Genomic DNA, 21,531 nt, shown 5'->3' with positions numbered 1-21,531 from the left:
AGAGTTATTGGCTGAATTTAAGATGCGACAAATATGCAAAGGATTTTTTTGTAATTCTATATCTTCCTCTAGAATATCGTCACACTTCCATTTATGATCCTAGTTATAACTACAAGGGTAAAAACAAGGCATAAGAGATAAAGCAGAGATATTTAGATAAATTATCTAAATATTTAAAATCCCACAACATTACTGTTCATTATTTTGGTTTTCATTTCAAAGTAATTGTTTTGGAGGGTTTCATTATATGAATCTTTGCTAATGACTAGTTTTAAAATAACTCAATCACTTCCTAAGTTTTAATTGTAGACTGTCGTTATGATTCTCCAAGAGTGTAGGTAAGGAAAATAAAGAGGCTATAGCTTATAATAGCTGAAACAGTTGGAAAAAGCAACAAGCTTTCAGACACAAGATCTTTTCCACAGGTCTCTCAGATGATATATTTCCTCCTCAAATGTAAGACCAATCCCACAGAATGACAATTAGCATTTTAGTTAGATTAAGAGTGTCTGACTGAGGACTATAACCCAGCTGTCCCACTGACTACAGATCTGAAAGGTTAGAAAGACATCCCATTTCTTCAGTGGTTATGTGGCTCTAACTCTGCAACATGGAACGGCATTTAAATATACAAATAACATAGGTCAAGATTATCTACCTGACTGATATTGATCTATCAGTTCAGATAAAATTCATTAGTTTCTACTCTCTGACTTTCTGCTATGATGACCCAGACCCCTATAAATAATGAGGAGGTTGTAGATTCTCACAACAAGATGTGAATAATACATCTATCATGATTCTGGTTGTAGCCTGAGGGTGATGGGAGTATGTATAGGCACAAAGCCTGCTGAGATGATTTTAGGAACCCATGTCAAGAGGAAATGGGTCACAGTGACATGGCCTTAACCAATTTCAACACATAAATCTGTACCATACTGAACCAAATTCCAGTGGTTTTCTAGATGTGGTTGGTTTTATAGTGTTTTGTTGTGAAGTTTTTTTTGTTTGGTTGGTTTGTTTTGTTTTTCAGGGGGGAGTGGAGGGAGCAGGATGGGGAATAACATCTTCCCTTTTCTTTCCTCTTGGCCCCCTGAAATTGTTTCAGAGGATGCTCACAGACTATTTCTTTTCTAATACAGATGCAATCACAGATCCTAAGAGCATTTAACTATAGGGATAGCTAATACGGAAAAGACTGTAGAATCATAAAGAACAAGAAATTTGGTGTGGATTCGCAAAACCCCAGAAAAATTACTTAGTCATAATGTTTTATGAATCAGAAGGGAACACTCTGCCTGAATATGGTTAGTAACCATCAGGGCCTCAACTCAGCTTTACTTCCCAAACAGTACAAATTCATCAGCATATTTCTAATGCTCTGAGTAGATTTAGTTAGCTATCAACTGAAAGAAAGAAAGAAGTCAAGCTTGAAAGGATCACGTCTTCGCTACACTGTTAATTTGGGCTTTTACACGTTACTCATTTGTAGAAGAAATCTAAGGCCAAGTTTAGGGGTTATTCAAACAAAGCACAAAGCCCAGCTTGGGCTGTAGTATGAGAGCTAGTTCTGTAGCTATTTTGCAGTGAAAATGCAGTGAAAAAAAAAAAAAGGCAAACCTAATTAAGCTTCCAAAAAAACACAAGTTGCCTCAAAATTTGGAAAAGATCAGAAGAACCTTAGCCAACTGAAGCACTAAAATGTCAGATGATATGTTCACAGAAGTCCTGAACACATGTTCAGGGGACATGCTGAACTTGAGTATCAACATGCGATACAGAGCTGAAATCTTCTTCAATTGACCTTAATACATACAAAAAATAATACATATGTGATGTATATTTAAGTAGGGAGGCTTTGTCCTTTCTTTTCCCCTTCTCCTATAGAATAGTTTTCTAGAGATATCTGGTCTTCAGCTGAAAGAAAACTTAATCTTGAAATTACATAGAATGCAATGCATTATTCATCAGATATTTTTGAATTCATTGTGTACTGATTTTTACAACTGAGATCAAATTCCATGTATTCTTATATCATCAGTCATTGTTATAAAATCATTATCTAAAGGAATGTATGCTTTTAACACAGAAACAGACACAAAAGGGGTATTTGATTCAGAAATGCTCAGCTTGGGGAAAAAAAAAACGTGCTGCTTATTCAGTAGTCATGAATGATCTGTTGTTCTTTTCAATTGTGTCACTCTCTTTCCAGTTTATCCAAAGGAAGAAGAAAGTTTTCATCTGTTGTGAAACTCAGGATAAGCTAACAGGACATAAGAAATATAGTCTCTTAATTTAGCCATATAAAGTTTACCTGGGAATTTTTTGCAGACTAAGAGTTCACATTTGTCTTGGATCAAAAGCTTAATCATTTAAACTAAGAATTCAGTCAATGTTTGTCTGTGTCTGAGCGCTAACAGACAACTGGAACTATTTGGAATTTTTCAGGTTGTAGCAGAAGTTTAAAGGAGCAAATAAAAATAAAACTGATTTCTGAAAAAGGCTGACAGTTTTGGAAAGCAAAAGATGGCCAACTCCAATCCTGTACTTGGATTAAATGTTTTAAATAACAGATAATTTGTCAGAAAATTTGTAGACGTTCTTGTTTATCTAAGTAGGTTAATATAATTATACTACTGCTGGCCTGAAATGTGCAACAGTTAGAGTTATTGAAATCTTCTGCAGTTGAATGACAATCAGATGTCTCTGTTCTCATTGACATCAACAAAACTTAAAAATTAATATCAGGAAAATTTGGAAAGAGATATGTGGCTTATGAAGTCTAGTTCCACCTAATTAAAAGCAACCTTACTACAAGTGCATGGAGGACTCCCAGGAGATATTAATATTCCAGACATCAGTCTGGGCTACAGACCACAACACAGTTTCCAACTTCCCAAACAATCTGAACACCACAGATAAAGCTGTAAATAAAGAGTGCCAAATTAAAGTATTTCAAGCATATTACCAATTACTCCATTAGCAGCACTTTGTTAGTTATAGCTGATCTGAAAGAGTGTCAGCATCACAAAAAAGGGAAGATAAAATTGGAGAAGAGAGGAATATTTATTTTCGTACCAAATATAGTTGTCAGTTTAATCCTGGTTATGTCAGAAGGACATAACAGAGGGGTACCTGACAAATTCATGCCAAGAGAAGTATGAAGCCTGCCTCTAGTTTTTGCCATTCTCTAGTGCTTCATAGAATAAAGAAAAAACAGAAAAAGAAAAAAAAAAGGGGGGAGGGGGGCAGTGGCAGGGAATAAACAAACCTTAAGTTCAGGTTGGAAAAGACCTTTAATAGAATAGAGTTAACCTAACACTGCCAAGTCCACAACTAAACCACGTCCCTAAGCACCACCTCTACACGTCTTTTAAACACCTCCAGGGATGGTGACTCCACCATTTCCCTGGGCAGCCTGTTCCAATGCCTGACAACCCTTTCCATGAATAATTTTTTCCTAATATCCAATCTAAATGTCCCCTAGCACAACTTGAGGCCATTTCCTCTTGTCCTATCACTTGTTACTTGGGAGAAGAGACCAACACGAACCTCAGTACAATCTCCTTCTGAGTAGTTGTAGAGAGCAAGAAGGCCTCCCCTCAGCCTCCTTTTCTCCAGGGTAAACACATCCAGTTCTCTCAGACACTCCTCACAGGACTTGTACTCTAGAAATTTAACCAGCTTCATCGCCCTCCTCTGAAATCCCTCCAGCACCTCAATGTCTTTCCTATAATGAGAGGCTCAAAACTGACCCCAGGATTCAAGGTGGGGCCTCACCAGTGCTGAGTACAGAGGGACAATCACTTCCGTGGTCCTGCTGGCCACACCATTCCTGATACAAGCCAAGATGCTGTTGGCCTTCTTGGCCAGCTGGGCACATGCTGGCTCATGTTCAGCTGGCTGTTGATCAACACCCCCAGGTCCATTTCCACCAGGCAGCTTTCCAGCCACTCTTCCCCAAGCCTGTAGCATTGCATATACATTGAAACATAAGCTGTACAAGGACTAATAATCAAAACCATAATTACCTATTTCCACTGTTTCTACTATTTAGTTACAGAAATACTGATATCGTACTGCTTCAGTCCTGTTCTTCATTCATTACAGTGTCAACATCCAATATTTTCCAATAAGAAAATATTTCATTTTTTAAAACCTGATTCTTATCTAGATGACAAATAAAAATTATCCTGAATAACAAGTGATAGTTTCTAGAGATTTTAAGTACATGCAATTAAAATATAATAACTCATTGAAAATAACTGATTTATTTTGCACTAAATTGGTTCAGTAAGTCAAAGTAAACCCTCTACCTTGATTTGAAACTTGAATGATTGCTTTCTGTATTCTCAAATTCATATTAAAATATAGTAAAATGAAGATCCACTCAAGAAAATCAGACAGGATTGAAACTCTTCTCTTTATAAAAATTTACAATTTTTCTTCATCCAGAACCCCAAAAATTGAGCAAGAGACATATGCCACAAAAGAATGGGTAAAAACATTGCTATAGTCTACAGAGAAGAATGTGTGCATAATAAAATATGTTAAATGTATTTATTTCTTAAATTGATGTCTGTAGAGGACATGGAGAGTACCATGAAGATATGGTTCTACTTCTACTAGACAGAATATTAATGACACAGGCTTGGCTGAGATGACTGAGCCCAGACAAAAAAATAAAATTACATTAGAAAATGTCTTGGACCTTTCTTTTGTAAACTGATTATCTGGCATAATAAAGAAAACATTTAAGGAAGTTCTATTTTGCCTGTTAAATGATACTTTCTTGGAATGGTATTTTTGGAATACGTCAAAGGAAAAGCTAGTCAAAAAATGAAAAAGTAGTTCTACTCGAGACATTAAGTAATAGTGATCACATCAGGATTAAATGTAGCTCTCTTAGAGGGAGAATAATACTGAAAAGGAAAAAAAAAAATAAGAGGACATAAATTAACCTCATGATATGAAACTTCAGAAGACATTAAAATAAAAAGAAAAATATATACAATAATAAAATTTAAAGGACCAAAATAATTTGAAAGTTACTTTAAACCCTTGTATTATTAGCTGGACGTTACAAAAACACATGATAGCAATCAGTCATATTCAGGAAAATGAATTTTTAAAGAACCCACAAAATAAAGCAGCATGGTCTTAGATGTGCTTTTTTCACTCAAGCAGAAACCATTTAAAAGAAAAAAAGAAAGCACTGAGACCAACAGAAAAGAATCAACTACAACATGTGAACTGATGGCAATTTGATGCATGATCATGTTATGATGAGAAGACAAGTTGACATGCATCAGCTACCTTTTGATAACTGGATGCCTTAGAATGAAAGTAATTTTGGCCCCAAAGTAAAATGATCCTGTGAAGCTGCTTTACTTTATATTTGCTGCAGGCTGTGAATGTGCACCCAGATGCCACTTGACTTGCTAAACCATTGCAAACTGAGTGTGTTCCTAAGCTCTGTATTTGTGATTTGCAAAGCTACAGTGAAATCTGAAGAATGAGTAGTCAAACTCAAACCCAAATAGTCTGCAGAAGGATGCATGTGGCACTTGAGCTGCCTTGCAATAAATGAGCAATCAAACATTTCCTTGCAGTTGTCCTTCACCACAGCAATTTGCACAAATACTTGTTCAAAACATGTTCACTTGTTTGAAGTTAAAATGATAAACCTCTGTCCTAGAGGAAAAAAGTACCACTTAAACTCAATGTATTAAGGAGTTGTTAGTACTCATTGATATTTATCAAAAGGCAATTTTGCTAAACTCAGGCAAAATGGCAACAGACTTCCCAGAAAAGCATGTAATATTTCAAGAAATAAATGCAAAGCTCTTTCAATTTACTGTCCAGTTTTCCAATATTTGGGACTTCTGTATCCAAGAATTCTTTGCAAAGATGAACACTATAATTTTTTAAAACTAATGTTTATATTTTCAAAACTCTTTAAATTTCAGTGCCTAAGACTTCAAAAGAAAAATGCCGTACCTCAATTTATTAATATGGAAGTCTCAGCATCTCAGACAGTTCATATGGAATTTTTGAATTAAATACTTAACTACTAGGGAAAATAAGCATTCTTGTGGAGACTAGAATTGAAAGACAACACTTACCATTTTCTATTTAAAAGTATTGCTACAGCTTCTAGGAAGTGAGAGAAAACAAGGCTTATTTTAACATTCCTAAACTATCTGCAAAAGGGAAGTAAGTTAAGAGTATCTAGATAAACATTACAAAAGAATAAATGGCAGCAGCTTAGGGAAAAACTTGATTTCATCAGCACACTAGAATTTTTGGAATGCATTTACAGGACAATCAACAAAAGGAAAAAGGTTAAGTTATCTGACTTAGCAATCCAAATAAAATGCTGCTCTACTGAAGTACTTTGGAGGGTCTTTGCAGCCCAGAAGGCCAGTCGTATTTTGGGCTGCATCACAAGGAGCGTGGGCAGCAGGTCAGGGAGGTGATTCTGCCCCTCTGCTCCGCTCTGGTGAGACCCCCCCTGCAGTGCTGGTCCAGCTCTGGGGTCCTCAGCACAGGACACACATGGACCTGCTGGAGAGGGGCCAGAGGAGCCACAGAAATGACCCGAGGCTGGAACAGCTCTGCTGGGAGGACAGGCTGAGAGAGCTGGGGTGTTCAGCTGGAGAAGAGAAGGCTCTGGGAAGACCTTATTGCAGCCTTTCAGTGCTTAAAAGGGGCCTGTAAGAAAGATGGGGACAGACTTTTTGGCAGAGCCTGTTACAATGGCACAAGGGGTAATGGTTTTAAACTCAAATAGGGAAGATTCAGGCTAGACATGAAGAAGAAATTTTTTACAATTAGCCTAGTAAAATACTGGAACAAGTTCCCCAGAGAGATGGTAGATGCCCCATCCCTGGAGACATTTAAGGCCAGGCTGAACAGGGCTCTGAGCAACCTCATCTACTTGAAGTTGTTTCTGCTCATTGCAGCGGGATTGGACTAGATGACCTCTGAAGGTCCCTTCAAAAGGACAAACTATTCCACGGTTCTATGATTACTGATAAATAAAACTGTTTGTTAGCACAACATAAACCAATTTATTAATAGTTTATCACTTAGAGCTGAATGATAGCATCTAAGATAATACAAAGTAAACAGCGGATGTTTTTTTCTTATTATTCCTAAATGAGACTATGCTCAGATACCCAGATACCCATAAATTTTAATCTTGCTTGTCTAAACACTTGTCAGCTGCTAGCCTGATAAGCTTTTTTTTTTTTTTTAACTGTTCATATGAACAAGTCTATTGGTAAAAAGTAGCTGATACTGATACAGTGGGATTGATCATGTCAAAATCCTACAAGGAAGAGTTGGGATGATAATCCTAAACTATCTGAAAGCAGAGCGCGCCATAGAAAATGTCTTCCAAATACTCATTTATCGCACTCATTTTATTGATAAAAGACAAAACATTAAGAACCAAACCCCATGTATCTATTAATTTTAATACTTTTAATCTTTAAGAAAGCAGACCTAGTGCTTTTAACTTGTGTAATAAGAATATATCTTCAGCGTAAACTGTGCTTGGTGATCGGCTGGACTTCCTAGGAGCACCTACCTGCAACACAGGAGAAGACAGAAATTTCCATAGGAGCTATTGAAAAAGATAATTGCATTGCCACTAAACTGACGGGAGCTTACCAGACTTCACTACAGAAATATCAGTTTGGAAGGACTAAGGTGATGACGAGTCTTATTTCCTAAGAAAATACGGCCTTTTTAATTACTGTGCTCATCAGTGACACAATCTATTTAGCCGTTTGTTCTCTGTGACAGGTGGGATCCCTCTGACCAATTTCAAATTTCTTGGGAAAAGGGTGGGGAGTAAGGGCAGTCTAAAAAATATTACATTTTTCCAAGTTTAATGAAAATCAGTAGTTAACAAAAGGAAATACTCCATTAGTTCCTTAACCAAAAGGAAGAACACAGTTATTAACCAATTAATACAATTAGCAGGATTTTTGCATTTGTGCAAATCAGTTTTCACATGCAAATTGAGTGGTTAACAAGCACACGCAGAAACAATCTGCTACTTTTTGTCCATGTAAGGAGCCAAAAATGTGGTTAATAAATATAAAGAGTTCCAGGAATACTATTGAAGGTTACATGAGAGGAAGATGCTATAAGGGAGACTTTAGTGCCTGAGATACCATCATGTGTACTGCGGTAAGAAAATACTAAGGATGAGGAAAGATGAGTATGACTTTAGAAGGATTAGGTGATTTTTTTTTTAAGTGGAGACACTAAAAAAGCTAGTGATAAAGAGAATAAGATCACAGACTATTTCAGGAGGGGAAAGGACAAAGCCCAAGGGACATGATATCTAACCTTACAGGAGACTAGGATATATTTCTTTAACTTTTTGTGTTTTTTTCTGCTTTAATGATTGAGTCCTATTGAGGGATGTCCTTCTTAATATCTCTTCTTGCCAGTGTCACACTGGTCAAAGATATTTCAGCCTAAATAGGCAAAACAATAGATAGTTGGAAGGAAGTTTTATTTGCACATTTAGGTTAGATAACTCTACTGGGGAAAAAAAAAAAATATGAGATTTAGCACGACTTAAATATTTGAGGATCCGAGGAGTTTGTTGAAAGTTTTTCATATAACTTCAAAGTGAATCCAGATTTCTCACATCTAATAGATTATTAACACATTATTGGTGATCCAGTCAGCCCAACAGAAATACTCTCATTGCAGGAAAACAACTGTAACTCTTGTTTTTCCGGAAGAAATATTTTATTTATAAAATAATTTGTTTTAAAATTGTACAGAGACGTGTTTTATGGGTACTATAACTTCTATAAGCATCACAATCAGATCTCTGGAGTTCATCACCTAAGATAGCTCTCAGCAGTTGTAAGGTCTTTACTGAGGTTCACCATCTAAATTTTCAGGAGGTGCAAGGTCTTTACAAGGGTAAAAATCAATAATTGCTTATGTTAAGAACTGATCAGATAAAAACAAATCTTGTCTAATCAACAATATTAAGGTCAGCCTGAAGGTTTTCTAATCCACTTATGAAAACTGCTCTCATGATTTACCTCCAACTTTTAGTGCTCTCAGATGCATTTTTCAAAGTCTGTAAACAATCCTGTAGTGACTAAATAGTATCAGCATTATTACAGTCCCTGTGAGAGCAACTGCAGAACTCCGAGATACCAACAGAAGCACGTTATTACCTTGTGAAACTGTAATGCAGTTACAACCAAAAGTATGGGACTCAGGTGGATACAGTAATAGGTAACCTCTGTTATCAAAATTGCAATGTCTGGCATGAGCAGACCTTGCAGACTGAACAACCAAACTCTTATAAAGCAAAATCACTGAGAGAGTTTGTGCAGAAATCCACATTTTTAGAAACTTACCATCATGTTGTGAACAGTTAAACACAGAAGCCAAATCACCGCAACAGAGTTGTAGCAGGACTACAGTCATGGACATAAGGCATGACTAACTCAGGAAAACTCTGAGGCACCTTTTTGTCATAGATTGGAAATCTATTTCATTTGTGTTAATTTATAGTTTACAGTATTTAAGATATAAAACATGCAAAGACATGACAACTCTAACTCAGATATTCCCCACAGGTCCTGCAGCATTCCCAGGTGATAGTATCAGTTATCGCTACATGTCAATATGTCTGTTACCTTTCAACAATTCCAAGGTAGACCATAACTATGCCGCTATCAAATTCACAGCACACTCAGGAGCTGTTTCACAAGAATGTATAAACATCGGTTATGATTATTTTCAAATCTCTATGCTGTAAGTATTTTTTTGCTTTGTTTTACTTTTAAATTAAGAGTACAAGGAGTTTTCAACAGCCCAGAGATCTAATTTTACAGCTCAAGGGTTTTAGTGGTATTACACATTAAAGCAGTAAAAGTGAAACCACAAAAAAAATCCAATTCATTAACCTGATATTATGAAGTAATTTGTTGCATTTTCTAACAAAGTAAGGGGTTGTTCTGTGTCAAGAAAATTACAGAGATCACATATAACACTTGCAACATCTATTTCACAATTCTAAATGGCAAGTACCCACACATGTTACAGTGCTCTATAAAATTTTCAAAGAAGCATTTTCTGAAAATACCATTTTCCTTGTAACAAAGGAGCATGGTGAGTTGTAAGTCTCAAGCCTTTTCATAAGTGGTTTTAACCAAAGAATAAAATGGAAAGTGAAATTATACACATAAATCAAAATTGTCAGAGTTCCATGTTGCTTTGTAATGCCTGGGGTATGGGCAAAATAGAACAACTTTTGTCATGGTTGGTCTTAATCAATCACACTACAGGGATGGCCACAAAGAATCTGTGCGTTAGACTTTGATCTTGCAAACAACCCCCCACTTAACTTTTAATCAATGGAGTCATTTGTATGATTAAAGGTACACACGTGATCAAGTATTAATAGAATCAATGTTTTAGGATATGGTCTATAAGGCTGCTTTGTGTGCAGCCAAAATAACTTAAACAGCTTGTATATAAGCACTGTTTATTACTCCTTCTTGGCCAGAGGGTAGCTGTGAGGCAGCTGTGAGAGGCTCACCTATTTCAATATGATAGTGCATCAGTTTAGTTTAAGGTGTTCTGAAAGCAGCTTAGCCTAAATCAGCATATAATCCTTAACCTAAATCAGCATATTGTGCTTAAACAAAGTCAGCATATTTTGCACTAAGCAGATGCAGAACACATCTGAGTAATTACTGTGGTCCAGAGACAGCTGTGTCCATCAGCTATGGTAGCCACTTACAGGGCTCATGTCACTGCCCAAGTAACTACACCTTTGTCCCCACCTTCCAGACCATTATTGGATCAAAGACACACTACTTAGTAATAATATCTTTGCTTATATTTTATCAAGGCAATAATGCTGCAGCTTGTGAGGTCTGCAGTAAGTCATTCTCAGTGAAAGTGTTTTATCCTTGGATGTGTAACATCCTAGATCTATCATGAGACATTCATCCCAAATCCATCCCACCTACTTCTATCTGAGTGTAAACTAGGCCTCCAGTTTAAGCTGACCATTATTCTCCTTCTATACTCAGGAGGGACAGAAATACACTTCCAGGCTAAGTGCAAGAGCCAAATGAATCACCTCTTTCAGAAAGTAAAGTCAGGAACGAGGAATATCCTGCCAACTCTTTAGTCACAGAAGCTTGTGGGAGGTTTGCTATTGTCCTTAGTAGAAGTGAAATAAAGGCTCTGTTCTATTTTTGCATGAAAGGTTTCGTATGCTTAGCCATAGAACTCAAGAATATTGTGCTGTATTCAAAGCTGTTGTTGGAGATCCACTCTTTACTGTAACTATTTTACCTTCTAAATGCAAAGCACTTTACCTACAAGAATTAAAGTGTTTTAGAAATGAAATAACCTATTGCAGTGTTATAGTGTTGACCCACAGAAGCTGCAGTCACTCAATAAGGAATACTATGGAATAAATGAAGGGCTTGAGACTGTTTACAGCCTGGTTCTGAGCTGTAACAAATGCTCAACCTGCTAAATGCTTCAACACCTCCTCAATAGTGTGTTTAGAAATGACTACTATCCCAGATGCTTGTGTAACCTGAAAATATGCAGAAGGACATGGCCATGCCTAAGATAAGCAGAGAAGAGAAAATAATGACTTACTGCATGTAAACACAGGCACATAAAGACATTTTTTTCAGCAATACCATTAATAAGAACAAGATCTCTAAGACAGCTTACGTCTTTCTGGGCTCCCAGACAAGACATATTTTCAAGCTTTGCATCATAGCATTCTCAATCAACTGAGATGAAATATTTAATACATAAAGGAATGGGTTTATTTTCCTTTACTCTTGGCTTTTACCACACACCCATGGGAAAACACTTAGCTTAATCATAAATGAAGAGTTGCAGGAGCTCGTGGAGTTGGGCAATGCTTGCTAACCTTTAGCTTTCTGGCTGAAAAATGACCTTCAGTGATGACCTCAGTGAATAGTGCTATCTGGAATAATTCCTTCACATCAAACAGCCTATTATTTTACTACTATTAAGTCTTAGTAACACTGCTGGGAGAAACCATCTGTTAAAAGAGAAACAAGGTACTGACCCTTAGGTATTTGGGGACTGTTGTTTTCTGCAATCAGTTTAAGGCACTTTTCATTCATTTTGTACAATTTCCTTTCACCCTGTCAGGAAGATCAGAATAAGAAAAGGGCAACATCCCCGTGATTTTATTGCACATCAACAAATAAAAGATATATTTACAGCTGCATTCACCATTTTACTAGGCCTATTAAACAAATGTGTTGTAAGAAAAAGCCTATAAAGCAAACTTAGCAACAGTAAAAAGCCCATTGTTTGACTCCCCACAGAAGCTTCAATTGCTTCACAGTATGAAGTCAGGAATCCTTTAGATAAAAATAAACAGAGAAGAAGTAGAGAATAGATACACTAAGGACGTTAAGAGGAGTGAAGTCTTCCTTCACTGAATGCCTGTCTTCCAAGCACTGGTTCCTTGGTTTAGATAATTATTTTGCAAATAGCTTGGAAAAAACTGCCACAAATCTTTTAAATTTGTATGTAAATATATTTGGAGAGATTTAAAGAAATAAAAACAGAGGACTAACTTCACATGCTGCACTGAAAAGGCAAATTTCCTAAAACCTGAAATTCTTCAGTACTGATGAAGTAGAAATGTTAGCAACATGATTTCACAAGGATCATAAACAACTTTTTTTTTTTCTTAGCTGCTGGTGCCAAATCACAGTCTGAAGAGGACTATATATTGCTTGTCATCGAGTTCTTATAAATAATGAACATCATCTGCCCAGGCTAAAGGGATATGAGAAGTCGTCAGTGGTTTTTTTCCTTTCTTGTTTTTGGCTAACAGGCTTTGGTTGGTTGGCTTTGGATTTTTTTTGTTTTTTCATGAATTAAATTTTTGGCCTTTTATTTCTTCTGTATTTTGACATTTAATATTCATAGGGATCTTTTGAACTATAAAGTATTAGTCATAAAAAGCACAAAAATTTCATGTCTATCATACAGCCTTCCTTGACTGGAAACTTATCCTTCATGGCTAGGTTTCTGATATGAAAGATCATGTCAAGCAAATTCAACTAAGAATGGTGATATAATTTTAGAAGCTAGATGTTGCATGTCTCTCACAAATTAATCTTTGCTATTACACTATACAGTGTTTCCTTTGTGTTGACTTTTTAGCTTGCAGAAGCATTGAAAAATTCAGTTTTGAATCCACTCCTTGATACGGGAGATCTAAGTACTAGAAGTCAACCAGTAACAGCAAGTGAGTTACAGAAATGCTGTGGCACAAGTTTCTCCATGGAAGGCAAAGAGACAACATGGAAGAGAGCATTGCTGTTTCCTGGTAAACTCTGAAGTGTACAATGTAAATGGAGGGCACTTCCACTAAGCAAATGCACTTTCGATCTGAAACATTTCACCACATTCAAGGACAAATCTTAGGTCATTATAGGTAACTGGAAGACCCTTGTTGACTTTAATGATAGTTGAGCAGATTCTGATTGACAGAAGAGGTAACAAAGTATACCAAGTACAATACTGAAACAGGGTCACGAGACATGACATCAACAACTACCAATTATCTGCTTTTACTTGAGACTAATAAAAAGTAATTTAAAGATGAGATTCAACTTTTATTCCATCACTTTTTTTTCAGCTACATGAGTGATCCAAGTTTTGCAGCTATTGGCTACACATACAGTCTGTGCTTCATGCCAGGGCCAAGATGTTTGGCACACATCACCTTGTTCAGATCTTTGTGGCTACAGATCTCCTGTACATACTTGCACAGAAACTGTAAAAAGAACCTTTGACATGCCATTATATTGCAGAGGTCCTGCAAATTACAGGTAAATTAAAAATGAGAGTAGACTAGAAGAGAAACAAAGATTCATCACTCGGATGATATATGCACCCAGAGCAGTGCTGCCAAACAGTATGTACATATGCCTGATAATAATGTGCTGTGATTTACAAATCCTCTGAGAAGGTCTAGCAACAAGAAATGTCATTGAGAAACCCTCAGAAAAAAAAACAGAGAAACACTTCTTTGCGTTTGTAATGTTTCTTAAAAGAATAAATAAATAAATAAATAGGCATGAAAATCACCACAGGGTAAGAAAAAGGTAAATACATGATGACACATTCCTGCTTTACATTGTATTGAAAGGGAAAAAAACCCATGTCTTTAGACTGCTATAAAACAGTTTGCCAAGGGGATGCAGGATGAATGAAAACATGTCAATCTATAGCTTCATCAAAACTAACAGAAAATACTTAGAGGAGAAACACAGTGAAGTCAACCCTCAATTGAATTCACTAACAAGGTGAAATCTCTCTTCCAAAATAAGAATTTGCAGCCTTGAGTATGATAGGAAGAGCCAAGATCAAGGGAAAAAGGAATTTGTTAATGTGAGATGATAAATTTGGGGAAACAATAGGTCGGTAACATTTGCTTTTGAAATTACGCTCTGAGAGAATCATTAAGGTTTTATTTGTTTAAATGTATCTAGTAAATTCATTCAGTTCCTCAAACTGAGTTTCAGTGATGTTAATTTAAATTTTTCATCAATTTAAATTTTTCATCAATTTATTTTAAAAACTTCTCAAATATTGTTTCTTCAAAGTTACTTATGTCCTTTATTTACAGAAGTTTGGAATTATAACTAAACTACACTACAGATTTCTTATGATGCAATAATTTCATTATTTTTCTCTTTTAACATTTTCTTTCATGTTTAGTCATGAACCCTTAACTGATTATTTAAATGCAAAACATTAACTAACCAACGCAAAACATTTTAAATAGTATACACAAGTTAAGAGGGCTTTTTTTCCTGTAAAACAAAGATTATTATCTTTATCCCTGCAAGTTATGAATTTCTTTAAGAAATTGAGATTTTCCTAATTAGTGCTGCCTGCATGCTATAACTTCATCATATATGCCTGGCTAGATGAAGAAAACCAGGGTGGCAGTTCTAATAATATTTAGTATTCCCATTGTACACTTTTAGAGTATTTATTGACTGAAAGTTTCTCAAAAGGCCTGAAACGGATGCTCACCCTTGCACAGCATACTGCAAATCATACAAAGAGCATTAATCCTGTTTTCATTTAAGTAAAATATAACACTTGTTTTCAGTGAGATAATGATGAATACAATATCTGACGAAGAATTTAAAATAGCAGATGGTGTTATCACTTTGAAAGCAGGGAGGCAGCTACAGTTGAAGCAGCAGCATGCTGGATATTCTGGTCTTGCACCTTCAGATGGTTCCTAGTTCTTTAGAGCAAAAGTAGGAAAGTGATTGATGTTACACAGCAAACAGTCTGTTTCTTGCATCCCCGGCAGTGGTGCTTATCACTTCAGAGTTCTGCTGCAGCAATACTTACAGAAGCCTTTGTCAACAAAATGCAGTTATGAAAGGAACTATCATGGATTCTCTGCCAAAAAATTTCTGTCTTGATAAGTCCCTCCAGGATTACTTGGAAACACTCCAGAACTTGCTGCCAGTCACCTCTTGTAATATGAATGAATAATAAACCTAAAACTTGTCTTGATCTTTGGTAAAGAATCACTTGTCTGTCCAGTGGGAGAAGGGATGCAGAAGCTCTCCTCTCTACCCCACGAGTGGACCAGAGATACTTGTGCAGCTTTCCCTAAGACATTTCTCTGTTGACACTGAGTTCTATGTGGCCTCGAGAATTTGGGTAAGAAGAGAGTCCTTGTCATGTGGTTTTTCCAAACACTTGTAATTCTGGTTATCAGCCCTTATATCCAAACACATCGAGACCTGGAGTCATAATACAGGATAATACAGATCTTTAGTTCCTAAACCCTTGGAGTTATATTGCTCTTTAATTCACTGTAAGAAAAAATTGAACTTCAATCTGTTATATATATAGACACATATTTTATAGATACATATATATGTGTACATATACATAGACATAATCATCTATGACTTTTTTATACAGACTTCTCTGGACTACATGTAAGCTTAGATCATAAGCCAAATCCTTATTCTGATACACAGAATCACAGGATCACAGAATGTTAGGGTTTGGAAGGGACCTCGAAAGATCATCCAGTCCAATCCCCCGCCGGAGCAGGAACACCCAGATGAGGTTACACAGGAAGGCGTCCAGGCGGGTTTTGAATGTCTGCAGAGAAGGAGACTCCACAACCTCTCTGGGCAGCCTGTTCCAGTGCTCTGTCACCCTCACTAATTCAAGGTGATTTATATCTAGCATGAATTAATATATTTCTTGAATTTGACTTAGTAGGAAAACTAGTCTTTCCTAGGCATTCAAAACCAAAATTCTATTACAGTGAAAGCTGTTAAAAAATAGAAAACATTTCCATGTATGAAATTGAATCAGTCATGATTCAGTTATGGGTTGTATGGCTAGTCATTAATAAGTCATGATTTATGTGGCCAGGTGATTACTAATTGCAAATACTGTACTTGCATTAAATGCATTTTTCTGCTTCACAATTCACAAATGCCTGTCTAAAAATTCCCTACATTTTTTGTTATTCAATTTAGTCATTAGTCCCTGTGTAAATTTTGCTGCCACCTAGCTAGAGAACAGACACAGTAAGATATCATGGTTAAGCATGATGAAACTCTTAGCATTAATTAAAGTGAATTCTAAATTACAATTATCAAGAAAGTTAAAGTAGGTGCTCTTAAAGTCTGGCTCCCGCAAATGGCAATGAAACAGTTTTTCTGCTGTAACAGACCTCAGCAGCCCTCAAGATGATTAGGCAGCCCTAACCAACCTAAATTCTTATGTATTAAATGTCTAACATTACTCATTCTACATATTATAATCTGTTTATGAACATGGAAAGTATCACTTTATTTCTGCTACATTTCAGCTCTCCCTTTCTTAGATGTCTGCTGCTTTTGTTTAAAATATTTAGGCTTGGAGAACAAATTTGCTAATCCAGATAATTTCCTTTCAAATTCCGTCTGTTCCTTTAGTCTGCTGCAGCTTGACTCTACTATAAATGTAGCAAGCAGTTCCCACAGCAGGTAAAAGGGAGATATTTGGATGGATAAGGCAGGCACAATTGCTAGTTAACCATACCTTTTCCAGACAAAAATGATGTCCAGTGTATAGCCACCCAACCTGAGATCCAGTGATGACAAAATCCCTCAGGTCACCCAAGAGCAGTGTAAATGGGAAAAACGGAAAACAGATCTCTCAAGATGTGCAAATGTCTGCACATAACTGACTGTACCAGATCTCCTTGCAGTAACAAAATTGAACAGACCACTGTAAAGGCTCAACATCTCATTTTCGTACTATGTTACCTTTGCTCTTTACCACATTCACAAACTAGGGGGAAAAAAATGTTAGAAATACACTGCAAACCATGTGTAATGCTTGAATTATACAATTACATCCTTCATGGGCTTTTCAGGCCTACATGCTTCTAGTGCAGCTCTGTTCAGCTTATATAAATATATCCCTCCTGATCTCTGGAAACCCAATCCATTTCAATCTGTAATATAAATAGTTTCTTTTTAACATGCAGTGTGTGCTGATTTCACCTTAATTATATATTTCCCATTGCGAGAATTTGAACTGTGGGATACTGGGAAAGAATTTAACCAGCAGCCTATAAAGAATAGGGGCTGAAGCTTGGCTTCCATTAACACCTCATTAGGCAGAGCCTGTACTGTATGTAAAATGAGCTAACGATTTTTAAATGTAGTTGTCAATCTATAACTTAATAATGTAGAAATTTATTTCTCTGTAATACTGAGCAAGCAATAATACACTTTTATCTCCACAAATCAACACGAAGCTATTGGAGTACCTGACCTCAAGATCTTCATTGGTCATCATCGAACACTGACCTTTAGTGCAACCATGCCACTAATACCACAAGTGCTACTAATTGCAGTGTAAATTTTCTGGTAGACACACGCCTCCAAGTCCTGGATATAAATCTAGTTCAACTTACTAAAAATAAAGTTAGGATCTTAAAATGACTACTAGGTGGTTATAGGATTGATTCTTAACCTATATAAAGGAATGACAAAATTCTCATGTTTGAGTTTACTGTGAGTAAAGACCATCTTTTATCTTACCAATAATCACCATTACAATTTGCGTTAACTTGACAGGTTTAACAGCTGTTCAAGAATGCAAAACTTTCATTAACTCCCACTGAAGCTGAGTTAATGACCATAGAGTCAAACAGAGGTTGCACAATATCTCCCTTAATGGGCAAGGGGATTGTGGTATTCCTATCCATCAGGTGACCCCTCTGAGCAAGGGTTAGGACCTGATCTTGTTGCAGTGGGTTTGGAGGCATGTGTGTGCTGCAGGTGAAGCCTGGTTTGCTGTGAGAGCAAAAAGTTCTCATTCACTGGCAGTTCTCTACAGCTTCACTGAGCATCACTTCAAAACTAAAAAAAAAAAAAAAAAAAAAAAAAGGAGAAAATTTGGAAATATATAAAAATCAAAGAGTCTCTGTAATTTGTGAAAGCCTTCTCTTGGCTCTTTAACAAGATTTCAACAAAGACTAGTTTTAAATACTTCTTCCATAACAATTAAAAAAAAAAAAATCTCATGTCCATAAACCTCATCATACTCCTCAAAGAAGCCTTTATCTTACCAGTCGCACTAGCTTATCTTGCAGCGGCCGGAATCCCAATTAGCCACCAGCATCCACAGTTAGAAATAGAGGCAGTGAGCAGGCCACCTTACCTTCATGCTTCAGGGTCTTTGCAGTGAAATTTTTAACTGAATTTACAGTTACTCCACACTGAAGATTTACACATACGGGCTTCATTGTCTGTGCCACACAGCACCTCACAAGACAGGCTGGAGCAGCTTTGTAAAGAGGGCGCATAACCACCTCGTTGTAACTACCTCTTGCCTAGCTGGTACCCACAGCAGCCTCTCCCTGGAGTAAAGGCAATTAAGATGAGGGACCCTCCTGCTGTTCCTGTTTGATTAGTGAATACAGCAATGACATTTACTCATTGTCTTCATGCTTGGTCGCTACATTCTTTTGGCTGGGGCGCATTGCAATAGCTGTTCCCGGGGTGCAGGCAGGTATGCCATTTCTAACCCTTGGCTCAGGGTATGTGGTCATGCACTCATTGACTGCAACACAGCTTGTAAAACCAGTCACATTTCGTAAGTGTGAAAAATGCAAGCGGGTGTTGTACAAGGTGAAATATAAGATGGTGATGTGTGTGTCTGTGGTAGGGAATTTACTTGGGACAGATCTTCCTGTGTCATCGGATCTGAGTGAACGGGCAGGGGAGGTTTTGCCCTCCGTGAGAAATGGGTGTTTTAAAATCTCCTTGAAAATATCAGTTATGATGTGTTGTGACCAAATTACTGGGTCCCTGCTGAAAATGGAAGTAATATATAGTAAAATGTACACTGATTCCAACCAGCAGAAAAACAATTACTTCTACAAGTGAGCACAGAAGCAGTTAATAGTTGCGGCACCATAGTGGGGAGCTTGCCAAAACTGGCAGCTAAGCCAGAGTCCTGAACCAACATAACAGTAGGTCTGTTTGTCTCGTTTACCGTGCTTTATTCATCACCCTTACCCCATCACATGCAATCAAGTATCAATAACAATGGTAATTATAACTAGAAATACATCAATGTTCAAATGCATATTTTCAAAAATAAGAGAGATGAAAAAATTATATAAACAGTATTTGTCACTCATTCCTACTGTACTCTGAAACCATAGGCTAAAAAAGAAGTGCTTTATATATTAAAAGGGATCATTTAATTTTGTTTCATTGGGAACAGTTAATTGTTTATTTACAAGACAGCTTTCCATGACGAATCATTCTCTCTTTAAAACATGTTTCACTGCCCTATAAAAGCAAACCCCGTTTCTTATAGCTTCCTAGCAAGACATTCAGACCAATTATCCTATTCAGCTTCTCCTTTCTTTATAATTGGTAATTCAGCTTGTTATATAAAACACAATTAAACCTTGTTTAGACTAAAGCTGTCTACATGTGGAGCTGTAGCTGATGCTAATTCTTAAATCTTAGCCGTACTTAAAATAGGTATTCTAATGTACTTCACACTGATGAAGCTTAGTTATCACTTTCATAACCACAGAAGTGTTCTTGAGTAAATTAGCATTTGCTCATTCCCAACTATGTCAGCAAAAAGGCATTTTCTTTTCATCTTTGCATAAGAGGTAATATCAAAACATTGCTGATTGGTCAATCATCAGTTTATCTTGCACACTTAAATTTTTTCACTCCTACTGCAATAACTGCCTGTCATTTATTTCTAAGAACATGATCTATACATGTATGTACTGCTGTAGATAACTGAAATTGCATGGTTGTGCACAGGTACTTTTATACAGACCGAGGATTAAAACCAAATCATAGGGAAGAGTTTAAATCACATACAATCCAGAACTGAACAAGGAGATACTCTAAAGGAGTTAAGGAAGAATTGTTCAGGCTTCAGGTAAACAGAAACTTAAACAATTAAAAAAAAAAAAAAAGTTGTAAGTACTTTACATACATATGTCAGAAAAAAAACCACATTTTTTTCCCTTTGGGTAACTCATTTAAACTGCAAGCAGACTTACATTGGCAGTTAGTCATTTTAATTATAGTGTGATGACACTTGCTAGTTTAGAAAATGAATCATATGGTTACACAGGAATTCAGTCTTTTTGCCTTAGCTATATTTGTAGATAGATAGAATTCTAAAAGTGAAACAGACATTTAATTGTTTAAGAGTTGCTTGATGCATAAGAGTATATTTATTCAGCAATAATTTCAGGTTATCTTCTCCATTTCTCTTATTAGAGATCAGACATCCTCCTTAGTGCACGGAATCTAAGACAGAATAACAAGTAAATCTAACACACTATTAGGTAGAAGAATATTTCAGTAGCCTAAAGACATCACTGTAAGTGCCTTAATCTTCCTGAATTCAATCAACTTAATTATGGATGAAGGTTAGCACAAGGAAACAATTCACAAGATTTCTGAACGGGAGTATGTTACTCTGTCAAAACACCATAATTTAGCCCCAATGCAATACTTTCAGTGAAGTCAATGAACTTGTATTAGCATAAAGTCTTCATAAACCTGACACACTGACCTACCTTTATGTGACAGACGTAACCTTGGCTGCCTCGTATCTGTTGCGTGACATCCAGTCGGTAGCTCTAGTAACAAGCCATATAGTGCCAGGATTAAAAGGTCCTGGGCTGATGCCATCCTGCCCAAGATAAAATTCTTGCGCTCTTCACTCTGCTGCTGCTGTTTGTTTGTTGTTTTGGTGAGGGCTTTTTTAAGCCTCCAAGTTCCACTTCTACTTCCCCAGTGCAGTTAGATCTCTCTCTTTGGTCAGTTTGTGGGGTGTCTCTATGGGAAATTCAACGTTCATCAAAGAAGCACACAGCCCCAGCTAGCCATTTGTCAAGCTGTGCAAATGTCATGTAAAAAT

The 21,531-nt window shown here is 36.6% G+C and overlaps 1 protein-coding gene across 1 annotated transcript in view; it reads right to left on the bottom strand.

Annotated features, from left to right (window-relative positions):
* SEMA3E (semaphorin 3E) overlaps window positions 1-21,308 on the bottom strand; it is a 143,380-nt gene extending 122,072 nt beyond the window's left edge. The window contains exon 1 of the mRNA XM_065632373.1: window positions 21,188-21,308. Within this exon, the coding sequence (XP_065488445.1) occupies window positions 21,188-21,302 (115 nt within the window). The 5' untranslated portion in view covers window positions 21,303-21,308. The remainder of the gene's footprint in view (window positions 1-21,187) is intronic.
* Window positions 21,309-21,531: the final 223 nt, after the last annotated feature.

This window comes from Caloenas nicobarica, chromosome 1 (assembly GCF_036013445.1).
Source record: "Caloenas nicobarica isolate bCalNic1 chromosome 1, bCalNic1.hap1, whole genome shotgun sequence".
Classification (NCBI taxonomy): domain Eukaryota; kingdom Metazoa; phylum Chordata; class Aves; order Columbiformes; family Columbidae; genus Caloenas; species Caloenas nicobarica.
Note: the sequence above shows the minus strand (reverse complement) of the source record. Positions and strands in the feature narration are given on the sequence as shown.